This window comes from Zeus faber, assembly GCF_960531495.2.
Source record: "Zeus faber genome assembly, chromosome: 15".
NCBI classification, from domain to species: Eukaryota; Metazoa; Chordata; class Actinopteri; order Zeiformes; family Zeidae; genus Zeus; species Zeus faber.
The window spans coordinates 9,488,661-9,505,828 of NC_137194.1; the positions used below are offsets into that span (position 1 = coordinate 9,488,661).

Genomic DNA, 17,168 nt, shown 5'->3' on the forward strand with positions numbered 1-17,168 from the left:
AGTGGGACTGGCCGGGCGCCAGGTGATAAAAATCTGTAATTTCATTTTAAACTCCCATAGATGGGACCTCGTGAGACATCCATCAAGTCTATAGCGGAGTCGCACAATCAATACGGGGATCGGGTGTTTGTAACACCAACCAGTGCTGACACAGGAACAATAAGAGGTGGTCTCCGTTTCAATTTCCCACCTAATTACCCTTTTGGGGTTCAAGAAATTTATGAAACTAGATCATGTTTTAGCACTTGAATGCATTTAAATAGGCCCGGTGAATTGGATTAACGTGGAGCAGTCGTTTGTTGCCTCATATCTTCTCTTTCATTATCTCACTCTTGGCGGCCTCATTTGTAATACCTTTGGCGGGGTGTCGTGCCGTATCTGTTTTCATACAGAAATGTATTTCCAACTCAGTATTGTTTGCTTGTTTCCAAAAAGATTTATGTTTCCATTACTCCCTTTAAATTAAGTAGATAGAAGAACGGGGTTTGTTTTCCAAAAGTGGCACATTAAGTGGCACGTAATCTAGATTTCTTCTTCTTACTTCTCCTCTGTTTTTTTTAATGTTAATTAAATGAGTCAGAATTTGTTCTTGCCAAGAAACATACACTTCGGGCGAGGCATGCAGCTGCACGGCGTAAAGAAGATAAAGAATGCAAAGAGAATAAGCAAAACCAAACAACTTAAGTCTCGCACAGTTGTTGCTTTTTCTGTGTACTTCATAATGCACTTTTACCAATTGCACTACTGTCTGATTATTTTAGCTATCAACTCAGAGGCAAATAAGGAGACTGTTTTCAAAAAGCCACTTCTTACAGCGAGACAAAACACACCTAATTATATCTAAACCAGTGATTCCTAGAGTCCATCACAACTCAATTAACTTGCTGTGCTCATACCCAAGCAGCAACAACTATGATGAAGCCACTGCGGAAGAGCTTTGCACTGCAGCTCGGCTAATGACTCGATTCTGACCGAATGGAAGTCCATGGAAAAAGTAGCGTCATTTTTTTTTCCACGGGATTTTTAAATTGTACTTCTTCTAATGGATATGTGGGTTGTGATTTCGTGTCCCTCCCTTCCTCCGACTGGCCGGTGGTTTCGCTTGCCCCACCCACCAGCAACCCTTCGTCCCACTGCTCAAGTCTATAAAGCTCCGGCTCCGTCCTACCAAGATGCTGGGGGGCATAAACCCCAAACTCAAGGCTTAAAATTGTCTTCTAAGAGACCAACGGGTGACCTCAGAGACTCTACTACTTTTATTTTATTTCTTCAGCCTATGTGTTCGCAACCACAAGATTGAGGTGGCGGGGAAGTTCAGTGATTAGACTGACAAGACCGGACCAGGATTTAAAGCCGCCCGTGTCGGGTGTCCTTGTGCAACTCAATGGCTGAATCACTGGCAGTTCCAAGGTGCTGTTCTGTGGGCGGCCATACCGCTCTGACCTCCCTGCGTGTGTGTGTGTGTGTGTGTGTGTGTGTGTGTGTGTGTGTGTGTGTGTGTGTGTGTGTGTGTGTGTGTGTGTGTGTGTGTGTGTGTGTGTGTGTGTGTGTGTGTGTGTGTGTGTGTGTGTGTGTGTTTGCGTGCGTGCGTGCGTGCGTGCGTGCGTGTGTGTGTGGGGTGGAAAAAGGAATATCAATAAAGAAAAAGTCTTGTTATAATTACATTATTAGTATGGCTCCAGCATCACAGCGGACCAGCCCACCAACCCGCTCTCCTTGACCCTCCCGGGGCATATAGTATTTATGCAGTGCCCTTAAAAAGTCATAAATCTCCTCACATTGTTCCCAGAGATAAGGCGCCAGTCATTTATGAGCCATCAGGGCAGGCATTGTAAATTCAAGCCTTTCCTACCAGGAGTTCAGAAAACAAAATTGGGAATATCCCGGTGTTATAAACTGCTCTGCTGTAAAAAATAAATAAATAAATAAAATTGCGACCTATCAATTGTCGCTGTTGTCAGAAACGTTTTTTTAACCAGTATGTCATATTCTTGTAAAAAGAACTGTGTAAAAATGAGTCCAGCCAATGCAATAACTCACTGACTTCACTACACTCGCTTCCTAACGTTTCGCTTTATAGTAAACATTTTCATCGAAAGCCTATTAAACATATCTCATGCTAACCTTTATTTCCATCTGTATATTTCCCCGCAGAGGTCAATTGTGGGTTAATGGGAAGTGAATTTGTGAATTGCTTGCCTGGCCGCTTCATTAATGAACTAATTGCCCGCTCCGTCAGCCCATTGATTTATCCTCTAAGTGCAACTTATTGGTAATTCCCAGCTACTGACCCCGGCGTATAATGTTGTTCCAGTTGCTTACATGCCGTGTGACTATGATCATTACCTTGCAGCGCCGCCGCACCTGCTCGAGAAGCCCCAAGACGCCCAAAAGCCCATCGACGACACGCTGGTCTGGGAGTGCAAAGCCAGCGCCAAGCCCAAACCTTCTTATCGCTGGCTAAAGAACGGAGAGCCTCTGGACCCCTTGGAGGTAGGGAAAGATCAACACAACAGCAAAATACCGAACCCCCGTGCTTACTAATGAGAGGAACCTTACACCCGCCTTCAAATGTTGACTGGAGTGAAAAGGAATGTGTTGAAATATCAGAGGCGAAATATATTTTCTCGCATTGAAGGCACCTTTTTGTAGTGTGACCTTCACCCACCCGCAGCTGATGTATGCATGTCACGCCCTTTTAATAACAATCGCATTAGGGCTGAGGAAAGTTGCAAAGCCGAAATGTCACGCAGTTATTCGAATGTAATTGAGAGATTTGTGTCTTTTCCGCTCCGTGCGGAGGAGCCCCAGAGGACCCTTCGTTATAACCGGTTCAGGAAAGCAGTCGATTCGGTGCTCATTCCAGTTCTGCACTAACACGCCGGGCTGGCCGATACATCAACACAATTTTAGTGTTGTGATATGAGACGAGATTTCATCTGGAGTTGTGGTTATTGCAACGTCGTGTTCAAGTTAAATGTTGTGTTTAAAGCTGCGCTACAGTTATATGATGCCAAATTTTCCAAACGTCGTACACGGTTCTCCAGCTGTTCTATTTGAGCCCTACGTGCACTTGGAGAACAGTATAACTTATATATTTTCGCGTGAACAAAGAAGAATAACCCTGGAATGCTCGGAAGCCTTTGTTTTGCGTAGCAGATTACTTAAAGATTGCGGCTGTGATTAACCACTTTGTTTGCTGGATTAATTTCTTTCTTAGAAGCACACAGCGTTTCCAATTTACAAACTTGCACTTGGCAACAACACGACACTTTGAAAACGGCTGCATTTGCCCGTAACTAAAATTGGCATCCAAGACGTGTGGGGTGTGGGATGTTGGGATTTTTGTTTTGCAAAGGAGCCAAAGTCATTTTCTGCCATTTTCTGCCAGTCATCAACAAGGGACGCTAATCTTGCACTGAATCTGTCTTATCTGCTTCTTTCAATTTTACCATTAACGCTCCTCTCTCTCCAGAGAAGACGAAATACGCCATATCCCTCAAAATATATTTTACTTTTATGGAAGTTGGCCTGCTGTTGTGTTATTCCCTACTGGAGGGAGTGTACTTTTAGCCCAAAGGAAATGGCCCCAGTAAATCACAGTCAGCGATAGTGTCAGACCCAGGACTGGTTAATGGGCCCTAAACTGGGTTACAGCGGCTGCTGTTGAGGCTGTTGCTGTTGCAGCGGCTGCTGCTATCTATTTAAATGGGGCAGGAGGTGTTTTTTTTGTTACTTGGATTGAGGCATGAGATAAACAGACAAATCTGGGGCACTTTAATTAGAGACGGATGAAAATGCAAACCCACTTTGGGAGATTAAAGAATTTGACTCTGGAAATGTTGTGTCATTACGACATGGAGATGGATAAGCCCAAATCCTGAGTAAGGAGCCATGGGAAGGGGGGGGGGGGGGCTTAGCCCGCTCTGTTGTTAAAAATAGTCCCAATCTTTTATGGAAATTTCCACAGTGGTCATCTTTAAGAGTCCCTACTGCAGTTGACGGTGGAGGTGTCGATGGCTTGACAGGTCTTCAGGTGGTGAAGCCGTCGTCGTTCCGCTTGCTTCCGGTATTGGTGTATACCCAGCGGCGTGAGGACCCCTCCGGTGGTGGGCTGAGGCGGCGGATTCCGTGCACACACAGCCGTATTAATGAGGCGGGGTGTTACCATTTTCAAAATGCCACCGTCAACAGCGGCAACAGTAAATCAATTTTCAAACCCAAAGGTCGGCGATGTAGCAAGGGGGGGGGGGGGGGAGGGGAAGGCCAAGGGTGCCATTTGTTATTTCTCATTAGAATGGATCAGTCCTCCCCTCTCTCCCTCCCTCTGTTCTCTTCTCTTTTTTCTTTTTCTCTCCAAGGGAATTAAATGGCATCTAGTTGGGACTGTCACTTAAAAATGTCAACTCTGTGAAACGAGAACCCACTCACATGTGTATTTCACCACCTCCACCAGCAGCCCAATTACATCTGTGAAAACAGAGCTTTGAAGTTTGGTTTTTTAGACTTTTTATGGTCAAACTCCACGGTCGAAGGGCTGTTTCCGGCCATCGGCTGCAGCTTTTACGGTGCCTGGCGTCGTCGCAGAGCGGCCCCACAACAGAAGGTGGACGGATTGCAAATTTGGACCTGAAATGGTGCACGTATCGCAGAAGCGTTGAGCATAACTAATGACAGCCATAAAGCTGACGTCTGCCTCCTGTTGTTTCACCGCGCTTAAGGAGATTATGATGGAGCCCTGCGGAGCGGGATGAAGGTTTTTAAGTGAGAAGTCGCTGCAGAGTGGCAACGTGTGGCACCGGTCCTGCACTTAAAACACACCGCTTTTTATCTCCCCCATCCCCCCCAGGGGCCTTGCACTCCGTAACCTAAAAGGGACCATCCATCATCTATGCAGTCCCACACGTCCTCCCATCGCTCTTTCTTTCTCTCTCTTCTTTGAGCCAGGATGTAATTCTTTCTCTAACCCTCAGCAAAAGAAAAACCTGTTAAGATAATTTTACTTGTTCCCAAAATAGGTCTTCTTATATATATATATATGTATGTATGCATGTCTGTGTACTGTATATATACCGATCAGACACAACATTAAGACCACTTCTAATAACCACTTGTGTTGTGTAACTCCCCCTCGTGCCCCCAAAACAGCTCTGACCCGTGGAGTCATGGACTCCACAAGACCTCTGAAGGTGTCCTGTGGTATCTGGCACCAGGACGTTAGCAGCAGATCCTTTAAGTCCTGGAAGTTGCGAGGTGGGACCCTTATGGATCGGGCTTGTTGTTCCAGCAAATCCCATAGATGCTCCATCGGTTCGGAGCCTAACCCATGATGTAGATGAAAACGTGATCCATCAGACCAGGCCACCTTCTTCCATTGCTCCATGGTCCAGTTCTGACGCTCACGTGCAATTTGTAGTTGCTTTCGGTGGTGGACAGGGGTCAGCATGGGCACTCCGACGTGGGCGCTCTACACAGCTCCATACGCAGCAAGCTGTGAGGCACTGTGTGTTCTGACACCTTTCTATCATAGCAGCATTAACTTTTTCAGCAATTTGTGTTACAGTAGATCTTCTGTGGGATCGAACCAGACGGGCTACACTTCGCTCCCCACGTGCATCGATGAGCCCATGGGCGGCAATGACCCTGTCGATCACCGCACCGGTTGTCCTTCCTTGGACAACTTGTGGTTGGTACTAACCACTGCTTACCAAGAACACCCCACAAGACCTGTCGTTTTGGGGATGCTCTGACCCAGTCGTCTGGCCATCACAATTCGGATTCGTGTCAAAGTCTCTCAGATCCTAACTCTTGCCCATTTTTCCTGCTTCCAACACATCACCTTCAAAAACTGACTGTTCACGCGCTGCCTAATTTCAATCAAGCAAGATGTGTCTTCTCTCCTTGGTGATGTTTTGAGGGAGCCGTGTCCATGGTCCCAAATGGTCGGCGATCTGGATGCCCTTTACCCCCTCGTTCTCTCGGTCTGTCGTCCCGGTCCCTTGAACACGCGTTAGGCATCCATTTGCGTCGTGTCTCCACGCCACCGGGAAAGCGCGAGCCTTATCCAACACAGAGGGCAAACATTCAGTTTTGCAAAATGTTGCGGCAGGTGAGCCCGCTCGCCCCCGTTGGAGTGGCCTCGGCAGGATTAGCGACTGATGTTGAGGGACAGCTCTCGCCCTTTGAAGCGGCAGCGCCGTAACGCTGCCTCCAGACGTCGGCCTCGCCGGCAGCTCGGGCCCCCCGCTACGCTCAAGCGGTGACATTAAAAGGCCCCGTCTGCACTCAGCGGGAAAGATCAAGGGCAAGCACAATGAGCGCCGCCCGCACTTAAATTGACACGGCCGTGAAAAGGGAGCGAGAGCGTGTTGCCAATCCCCGTAAAGGCCAAAGGCGGAGGGACGGAGGGAGGACAAGGAACACTCCAGATCTGCCGCTTGCGTGTATGATTTGGATTCAGTTGAAATAATACGGAGAGCGAAGAATAAAACATGAAACCGGAACCCGAGTGCAAGGACGAGTACGCTATAAAGACTCGGGTCTAGACTAGAGCTTCCCAAATCCTTTTAGAAGTTGAGGTCTTTTGTCCGTTACATGTTCTTCCTTTCTCAATAATTATGGGGGGGGGATGTTTTTCAGTGAGACGAGATGTGACCCGCCTGCGACCCGCCAGCGGGTCACGGCCCACAGCTTTTGAGCGCCGCCGGTCTAGACTCCGGGCCGTTCCCGATTCATTCTGCAGAGGCTCGTTGATGTCTCAACGCTGTGTTAGGCGCAGGAGGGGTGGGGGGGAGTCACGTCCAGTCACCACGGGCCTATTAAGACCTCCGAAAATTAGCGCTGTTTCAATTATCAACCCCCCCCCCGAGGAGATGAAAAGTGTGGCTAAGGCCTGAATTAGATCAGGTCATTCATCAGCGCCACGACGCTCAACAAAGTAGTACTTAAAATGTCCATATATAGCCCTAATTACCCGCCTCAAAAACGATTTTGGTCCGGTGTTCTCCTACATTATCAACCACTCTGGTACCACTACAGAGCTAATTGGGCGGGGTTTTTTTTCTTTTTTTTTTATCTTTTCCGAACAAATAATGAATTATTCTCGTGCATGTGGAGAGGGTGACGGGCCCCCAACAGGGGCTGGGGGATGACGTTGTTTTGTTCATTTGGTCGAATCTGTGAAGACATTACATGAACAAAATAACAATTCTAAAATTAATATTTTGCTCAAGCCATCATCGCCAAATCATGAAGGAGCTTTAAACATCAGCGCCGAAGATCCATTGAACTTATATCCTAAATTGTCCATTACACTGATTTACGGACGAAAAATATTGTAAAAGATAAAACTTTATTATTAAATCAGATATGCGTAGTAGCTGCTAATAACTGTTTGAGAAACCGCCAGAAAACACGGCCACTTCTGGTTTGAAGGTGAGACTCCGGCAGATGACGGAGGTTTGATAAGGATCTTATTTTCGGACGATAGCGATGACAGTCCTGTCAATAACCCGACTACGCCACTCGCCATGTAAACTCGGGTTTTTCCAGTAATCGCATTATTCCAAACACACACCTGAATCGCATTATTATCTGAATCGTGCTGAGCCTAATCAGGCTATTGAGTGCATGTGAACACACTGCCCGGCAGCCTACGTAGGGTGTCAAACTCCAACTGTAAAACATTAAAAAATCAACTTTTTCCCACAGTTTTATTAATTTGAGTTCATTTTTATGTTTTTGCGAGAGTTTCCATTAATATTTCTTTATTGATGTTTGAAACGGCATGTGGCATGACCTGCCGCTTGCAGTCCGAAACAGTCATCACTCAGTTCCTCATTCATCGTAAGGCCGTGCATTGTTGGCCTGATTCACTCAGCTCGTTCAGAATCTCCTTTCAGAATGACACTTTTTGTCTTTCACTCGGTCCAAGGCCGCTTCTTTCTTTCACTCCACTGTCTGATACTTTGGACAATATCTCAGCACCGATCAAAGCGTGTTTTCGAGCTGAGATGTCACCGTCCTCTGCTATAGACGGGCCTGAGGTTCTGTACTGTGCGTGTGAGGGCCCTGAAATGGGAACACGGCGTCACACGGGCCTCCTTGCTTGTGGAGGGTCGCCCGTCCGCCGTGCGCGAGATTACTGAGGGAGTCAAGGGTTAAGAACCAAAGCAGGATATTTAGGATTCCGGAAGAAAAATGTCCCAGATGGAGGATTTGAGAGTTTTGGCATTGCACCGTCACAGGCAGCGCTCCAGAACTCACTGTCCACGCTGTAACAGTCACATGCTTGTTGTGGGAGCTATTTAAATACATACTGTAGAGTGATTGATCGGCCCTTCATTTGAGGTTTATTGCATATTGCCAAATATTTATTGTCTGTTCTTATCTGTCTATCTGTCTATCTATCTATCTATCTGTCTGTCTGTCTGCCTGCCCGCCTGTCTGTCTGTCTGTCTGTCTGTCTGTCTGTCTGTCTGTCTGTCTGTCTGTCTGTCTGTCTGTCTGTCTGTCTGTCTGTCTGTCTGTCGGTCTGCCTGTCTGTCTGCCTGGCTGTCTACGCATCATCCATTGAAAATTATACAAAACTGAGAAAACAGGTAAAATATTCAGTGAGGGTTTGTGGTGTGAAATGTTTTTTTTAATAGTCTGTAAAGGTAAAATGTCGACCATACAGGATTTCCTTTTATTTTATTAAATACATTGGTGTCCGTGTGTGCTTCCAGGACAGGGTTCAGGTGAACAGCGGTGTGCTGACCATCAACAGCCTGAAGCTGGCCGACATCGGGATGTACCAGTGTGTGGCGGAGAACAATCACGGACGCATCTTCACCAACGCCGAGCTGCGGGTCATCGGTAAGACTCCCGAAAAACCCTCTGAGCGCGAGGAGGAGTTCAGGGGCTGACATGCCGGTCAACTTCTGTTTTCCTTGTAAAACAAGTATTATATTGCTCACATCGATAGTTTGCAGAGTTGCTCCGTCTCTGGGGATAGAAGAGAAATATCTGTTGTCCTTTCTGAAGAATCAATATGTGTGTGTGTGTGTGTGTGTGTGTGTGCGTGCGTGCGTGCGTGCGTGCGTGCGTGCGTGCGTGCGTGCGTGCGTGCGTGCGTGCGTGCGTGCGCGCGCGTGCGCGCGCGCGCGTGTGTGTGGTAATGAAGGTCCAAAGGGAATGGCAACCGCATGCCCACTCCTTTCCTACGACAAGAGCCGCTTGGCCTCGACATCGCAGGGCTCGACATTAACAGTTGCCCCGGGCAACCAGATTTGGGCCGTCGTCAGTGATCGACCAGAGCGCTTCCCCTCCGCGTGTTGAGGAGGTGAAACTGAAAATGTGATAATCAGGCATCCGGGTGAATCAGTTTTACATACACATTTCAAACTTTAAAAAACGAGGGTCAGACTTCAGTCAAGATATCGATGAATGTGATGTTCACCCAAAAACAAAACTGAATTTTTTTTTTAAATATATTTCCATATCTTTCTTAATATTGAAATAGGGGCAATGATTATACACAATAATTATTACCCAGTTATTACCTGGCTGTGTAATGCTTGATTCCGATTGGTCAATAGTGACAATCAACAGGCAGTTATTTCTAACTACCGTCCGCTCAGCTGTTAATAATGACGGTTGTCACAGGCAACCACTTCCCCGTCTGGTTTCACGTCCCTTGCTTCGCGCCGCATACATGCTAATGCTAACACTAGCTAATGGCGCCGTCTTTTGACGCCACATAGAAACTACGATGGAAGACTTGAAGAGATGGATGTGGATGTGTCCACTTCCGTATTAACAACAGCAAATAGGTTGGTCACATGCTGGGCCCAGTTTTTGTTGGAGGACGAAATAGTTTGCTGCCTTGTTGTGTCTCCGTGTGTTCTTTTATTTTTTTAAATGAGCAGCCGGTCACTATCGCAAAATAACGTTTGACAGGGTGGTCAGGACCCCGACGTGAGGCGCATGCGTCTTGTATCACTCTCAGGGGCGAATTCACAAAGAATGGATTGCGGTGCTAATTGCACCATGATTTGCTCATCAATTTGCTCCCACTATCTGCATTGTTTTAGCGTCTGATTCACAAAAGATACTGCGCTTATGATCTGCCAGCCCAAACACACCCATAAAGTTTTGTGTTGAGTGCAATTTCTCCTTGTTTGGTGTCGGATTGTGGATCTGCGGAGATTCAGACACGCTATACTTTTATATTAAAATTGACTTAGTATTTTCAACCGTAAGTGTAGGCCGAACACCGCGGCCTTTCGGGTGCAGCGGCCTGGCTCCGGGGGATATAGGGCCTCCACACTCGGGGAGTGTGGTGGCCGGGGCCTACCCCCACTTTGCTCTGATCATGAGGGGAGTGGAGCCACCGCGGTGCCTATTTATTTATTTTTTGTCCGTGCAGTTAGCACCAGCTCCCTGCAGACGGTAATAACCTCACTCTGCGTGTGGCTATTAGTGCTGATGTTTGTGAATTGGACGTTTTATTGCAACGAGGCTCATATGCATCGAAAGGGGCCAATTTTGCATAAAATGTATGAAAAATAGTAAATTTATATATGTGCAAATAGCACCGGTGCACTAAGACGCTATTTGCGTGGCAGCGCAGTTAGCGATGCATTTCATCCTTAGCGGGTGTTTCTTGAATTAGACGCTTGGTTTTTCCGTTATTTGTGCCAGTTTAGCAGCCGCAAAAGCCACGCAATCCTTTTGTGAATTTGCCCCCTCAGGGACTTATTTAGTGATACTGACCAGCTGGCCGCACATTATCCCGTACTTATAAAATGATAAAAATTCGGCAACCATTCTGTCAGTCTTGGCAACCAGAAACGGATGAAACGTTGCCAACTTGGCAACCCGTTCTAACAGTAAGTGTCGGGCTCTGTATTGGCACACAACGGCATATCAATGGACCCCTCCCGGCTCCCAGTGAAAATGTCCCTTGAAAGTCAGTTCCCAGCGTTGGTGTGAAGGATGTGTCTCTACCTCAACTGGATGGAGGGACCTGCCTCTCTCTTTTACTCTCTCTCTCTTTCTCTCTCTCTCTCTCTCTCTCTCTCTCTCTCAGAGTAAATATATATTTCATCCTCTCTCTTATTTATCAGCCACGGCTCCGGACTTCTCCCAGAACCTGTTGAAGGCTCAGACGCTGGCCAGACAGGGCGGGGACGTGCTGATCGAGTGCAAGCCCAAGATGTCTCCCCGGGGCATCATTTCATGGCGGAAGGGGAAGGAGGCGCTGCGAGAGAATCACAGGTACACGGCGAACACGTTTTCTTTTTTTAACTGTGGGATTTTTAGCCCGATCGCTCGGGGGAGGCGGACGAGAGACAGAGAGAAAGAGACCACAGACCACGGTTATCAGTGCAGGACGGGAGCGGCTGGGTTTGTTCCGCTTTGACTCCTTTTTTTTTTTTTTTTTTTTTTTTTTTGGAGGAGGGGGGCTTACTTGATATTCATAGTGACGGGCTACAAAGAAACTGAAATAGGTGCATGCTGCACAATCCATCACCGCACATCCACCCACACTCACACACGCATACACACACACACACACACACACACACACACACACTCCATCAGACTCCCCTGGCCGTGCATGTGGCTGATTCCTACTCTGTTTACTTTAGGTAATTGGCCATTCCTAGACACGCGGCACGCAGATCGATGCACTGATCCATCAGCTCATTAGCAGCGTGGAAAGGCCCACAGGGCAAATGAAACCCCCCCCTCGAAAAAAAGGAATGATCAGTCACTGGCGGAGGGAGCCCCCCCCCCCCCCCCCCTCTCCTTCTTAGACGACATCGGGGGGAAACAAGCCCAGCGCCGTGTTCCATTACAAATACCGTTAATTGAAGACTAATGCCATGGACGAAGGTAAAGAAAGGGGAAAGGAAAAGAAGGGAAGAAAGACATTAATCAGCCCGGGAACGCCTGGGCTTTTTTTTTTTTCTTTTTTTTTTTTTTTTTTCTCTCCCCTCTGCGAAGGTGACGCGGGTCAAGGCAGCGACGCTCCGAAACGCCGGAACAACGCTGAGGCGGCAGGTTTGTGCTCTCCCAGACCGATGCCGAGATCCTTGAACCGCGTGGCCTTCTCCGCATTGGCAATTGTTCGGAAAACGCGACGCAATCACACGCGCGCACATACGCACGTTCACTCTCACACACACACACGCGCGCGCACGCACGCACGCACACACACGCACACACACTTGTAGTCGCATGCGTCACACTCAGGTCCAGACATCCATAAACACACGCGGAAAGCAGTCTTTTTCCTCCTCTGGTCCCATCTATCTATTGATTCCCATTGCCTGCTCACTGCCGCTTGGGGTTGCCAGGCTCAGAGGTCTCGTGCAGGACGCCGCCTCCATTACAGCCAGGCAAACCACGTGCACGTGCGGGAAAAATCCACCGCGACAAAATCCACCAACCCCGCTACGCACCATTTCCCCTTGATCACTTACTATGCTTGGAAAAAGGGCGGAAAGGTGTCATCGGCGGGACTTGTAACACAGCCTGGAAGGCGATGGTGTTATGTCTTGGGAAAAATTATAATTATGTTGAATCTATAAACGACAGAAAACAATGAAGATCATCAGGATTGGAGCGTAAAACATATTATTCTTTATTGAGCTCAAGAGAAGGCATCCGACACGCCTTCTCAGTCATAGTCATTTTCCACCACACACAATTCTTAGTTTTGAAATTACACTATTATGACAGCTTTTATACACAGACCCGAGAAGGAAAGAGCGAACAGAGATGGAGGATATTAAATCCCGTTATACAGTTAATTAACACTTTATTTCAAACCATCTTGCCATTGGGAAGGTTCAGAAAATAAACTGGGAGGTGTTTATTTTAATTTTATTTTTTTTAACTATGAAAGGGGTTCACATCGGCAATAACAGCAGAGAAAAGTGGGCTTTCTCACACACACACACACACACACACACACACACACATACACACACACACACAATCACACTCTCACGCACACAGTCACGCACACACGGTCACACACACACACAGATACATGCACACAGTCACACACACACAGTCACACACACGCTCACACAGTCACACACACACACACACACAGTCACACACACACACACACACGCGCACACACACAGTCACACACACACACAGTCACACACACCCACACAGACACACACACACAGTCACACACACAGACACACACAGTCACACACACATGCACACACACAGTCATATAAACACAGTCACACACACAGTCACACACAGTCACACACACATACACACAAACACAGTCATACACACACTCACACACAATCACATACAGACACACACACACAGTCACACACATACCCAGTCACACACAGTCACACACACATGGACACAGTCACACACACAGATACACACACAGTCACACACACACAGTCACACACACACACACACACACAGTCACACACGCACACACAGTCATACACACATACGCAGTCACAGACACACACTCAGTCACACATGCACACACAGTCACACACACAGACAGTCACACACAGTCACACACACAGTCACACACACACACACACAGTCACACACGCACACACAGTCATACACACATACGCAGTCACACACACAGACACACACTCAGTCACACACGCACACACAGTCACACACACAGACAGTCACACACAGTCACACACACATGCACACACAGACACACACACACACAGATACACACACACACACGCTCACACGCGATACTGTATGTTCAGCCATATGCAACAGTTTGCACTTTGTGTGTGACAGCATCTTCTTCTCCGGGCGCGGAGCGAGGTGGGCGGCGCGGCACACCTGCTGCCGCATGTGGCGACGTGGTGGGAGGCCAAATTTCTCATTTGATCTGGGATTAATTGTTTCTACAGGCTCAGCAGCTTTCCGGCAGCACATCTCGCGGATGTCCACCCTCAGTACAGCGGGGGAGCGGACGGCTTAGCTGTACTTCCCCCCGCTCGCGCTTCAACCCCCACCCAGACAGTATGTTAGCGGCAGATAGAAAGGTGAAGCAGCCGTGCCGAGCTGTGTTGGGTCGGAGCGGAGGCAGCTGTCTCAGCTATTCAGCGTTTTTAGAGGAGTGGGGAAACGCTGGGAGGAGATTTGCAATCCTCCAAAAATCACTGAAAGAAATATGCATCCCACGACGCTTTCAAATGTTAAAAAAACATAAATAAATAAATAAAAACGTTATTTTGCTTTCCCAGCGAGCGTTCCCGTTCGAGACTTGATTTTCCGTCCTGTGCATCCTATTTCCATCCTGCGCCGGGGCTTAGCGGCGTTACTGCAGCATCTTCCCCCAAAACCCAATCCCCCCCTCTTTCCCCGCTCTCCCTCTCTCTCTCTCTCTCTCTCTCTCTCTCTCTCTCTCTCTCCCCCCCCCCCCCTTCTCTCTCTCCCTCTCTCTCTCACGTGACTTTTCCTCCTCACTATCGGGGAGATAGAGGTATTACAGGAGTGGCAGAGCGCTAATCCGCCCCAATTGGCTCGAGTAAAACACCCAGAATTCCTCTTTAATCTTCCAGGGATAATGTTTCCAAGGATCTGGGGGGAAAGAGGAGAACAAACCGTCTCAGAACAAGGCGGGAACTGATGAGTTAATCAAATCAGATGGCAGTGTTTTTGAGATTGTTGTGCTGGACGTTGTGTCACAAAAGAAGGAAATCCTGTGAAACTTTGGGATAAGATAAGATAACACTTGCAGCAGAAATAAACACAGTGCAGTCGAGAAAGAGGTTCAATAAGAATGACGTACACGTACCTACACGTCATTTCTGGTCAGCTTCAGTTTTATCTTTTGAAATGTTTTATTGTTTTTTCTGTTGTCTTATCTGTTCTTTATCATTAGGTTTAGTGTATATTGACCGATTTCTTTTTACTTTTTATTGGGTCGTTAACTGTCAGGTTTATTGTATATTTCCCAAATTGTCCATATATTTTATTTTTATTTATTCATATTTTTATTGTATTGCCTTATTATTTAGTTTTATTGTGTTGATGTGAGATGCTGGGACATTTAAATTTCCCCTCAGGGATGAATAAAGTAGATACTTTATTCTATCTATCTATGTATTTGTCTATTTGTCTGTTTATCTATCTATCTATCTATCTATCTATCTATCTATCTATCTGTCTGTCTGTCTGTCTGTCTGTCTGTCTGTCTGTCTGTCTGTCTGTCTGTCTGTCTGTCTGTCTGTCTGTCTGTCTGTCTGTCTGTCTGTCTGTCTGTCTGTCTATCTAGTAGCACCATGTTAACTAGTGATTAGTGAGCCTAATAATCAGTGGTGGAAAGTAACTTGGTACCAATACTTTGTTACTGTACTTTAGTACATCCTTTAAGTATCTTACTTACTACATTTTGGAGACGTTAAACTTTCACTCCAAGACATTTCAGTGTAACTATCCTTACTTTTTACTTGACTACATCTCTGAGAGCCATGTTTCATCAAGTGATAAAATAAGTTATCATTATTTTAAAAAAGTGTTTAGTCAGGTGGCAAAAAAGGCACACAATGGAAGGACATTAAAATTAGACAGGGTGGACGTGAAAAATAAAATATAGCAGTCCAAGTGTGTTGTTCGAGCACTTCTGAACAGTGCAGATTTCCAGTCGATCGTCTTGTGTTTTCAAGGTCTTTTTGCTCTTTTCTTTTATTGATGCGCGGTTCTCTTGTTGTAGCACGGAGAGAGAGAGAGAGAGAGACGGGGATAGAGAAACCGGGGCGTTCATTTGGATCCAATTAAACACCGGCCGATAAGATCCGGGTGGAAAGTGCCGGCGTGCGACGTCGTACTTTTCAAGGTTTTCTATAATCAACAAATGTCGCCGCCGTCAACGGAGAAGAACAAACAAAGAAGAAGCTTTTTACTGCAACTCAGACGTCTTTGATAGGGAGGAAGACTGAAAGTACATCCAGTCATCACGCAGACGTATGTTTAAAAGCTGGGGCCACGTGAACCACAATGAACAGATTGAGCAGCGCACATGTAACAACTGCCTTTTACAGATGTTCAGTCTCTTCTGCGCGCACACATAACAACCGCTGTCGTTGAGCACAAATCTGAAGACGGAGAACAGACGGACGCTGTTTTCGTGGCGCTCCCGCGCTCACAAGATATTTTGACACTGAGACTCACAGGGATGCCATGCGGCTCGCCAGCGTAGTTGTTTGTGCAGCGTTCGGAACATTATCCGGACTAGTCCGCACTCGCCAACTTGCCGCGTGTAATTACTTTTTAAAATTATCCGTGCACTATGGACACTTAAACTCTTTGAGTGTGCTCTGGTCTTCCTACTGGTTCTTTCATTGTTTACAACCGTGTCCGGGGATCCAGCACGCAGCCATGGCCCCGTTGTCTACACCAGGGATCAGCTGTTAGCGCCCCCTAACACGCTGGTGCTACCCGGGGAGGGACCCGATGTTCCTTGCCAGCCGAGGAGGAAGAAAGGGGGAAGCCGTGCCGGGGCTGAGCGCCGTGCCAGGAGGAGATACTACAAACGTGTCCTCCTGTCGATCCTCATGGGGTATGTGAGATCTCTCCACAATAAGATGGATGAGTTAACTGCACTGAAGTGCCACCAGAGGGAATACCTGGAGCGTAGTATTATGCCATTTACAGAGACATGTCAACTGCGCTAACACTGCGTTAGACGGTTTCCAGATAATTCGGGCGGACAGGATAAAGGAGGGCGGTAAGAGGAAGGAAGGATGGCTGGCAGTATTTATTAATGATTGATGGTGTAACCCTGGGCACCAGGCACTTGTGTTTGTCTGCCCGAGCACCTGCCCCTTTGCCCCTTGATGTCCATGGTGCACTTTTTTTCAGATACGCTTTTCTTAATAAATATATTTTTTTACGCATGAATGGGCATGGAGGTAGCGGCACCCTTGTGCAAGCGTGCATCATGGCACCCATAATCTACGCCCTGTTGTGCGTGCCCAGTTCCTCCAAGTAAAACAAATGAAAACAGTGCGGTCTCCTTGGTTTCCTCATTGAACAAAACAAAAATTAATTGTCTTCACTGTCTTTTGGGTCAGGAAATAGGGAGGGAGGGAGCTTAAGAATGTGCACAGGGAGCTGAGGAGGCGGATTAGGGAGCGAAAAAACAGGTACGGGTGGAA

At 47.2% G+C, this 17,168-nt stretch overlaps 1 protein-coding gene across 1 annotated transcript in view; it reads left to right on the plus strand.

The window, feature by feature from the left end:
* cntn3a.1 (contactin 3a, tandem duplicate 1) overlaps positions 1-17,168 on the plus strand; it is a gene marked incomplete at both ends in the record, with an annotated part of 105,448 nt that overhangs the window by 58,662 nt on the left and 29,618 nt on the right. Inside the window, 3 exons of the mRNA XM_080014578.1 lie at positions 2,354-2,493; positions 8,727-8,856; positions 11,109-11,259. Coding sequence (XP_079870704.1) covers positions 2,354-2,493; positions 8,727-8,856; positions 11,109-11,259 — 421 coding nt within the window. The remainder of the gene's footprint in view (positions 1-2,353; positions 2,494-8,726; positions 8,857-11,108; positions 11,260-17,168) is intronic.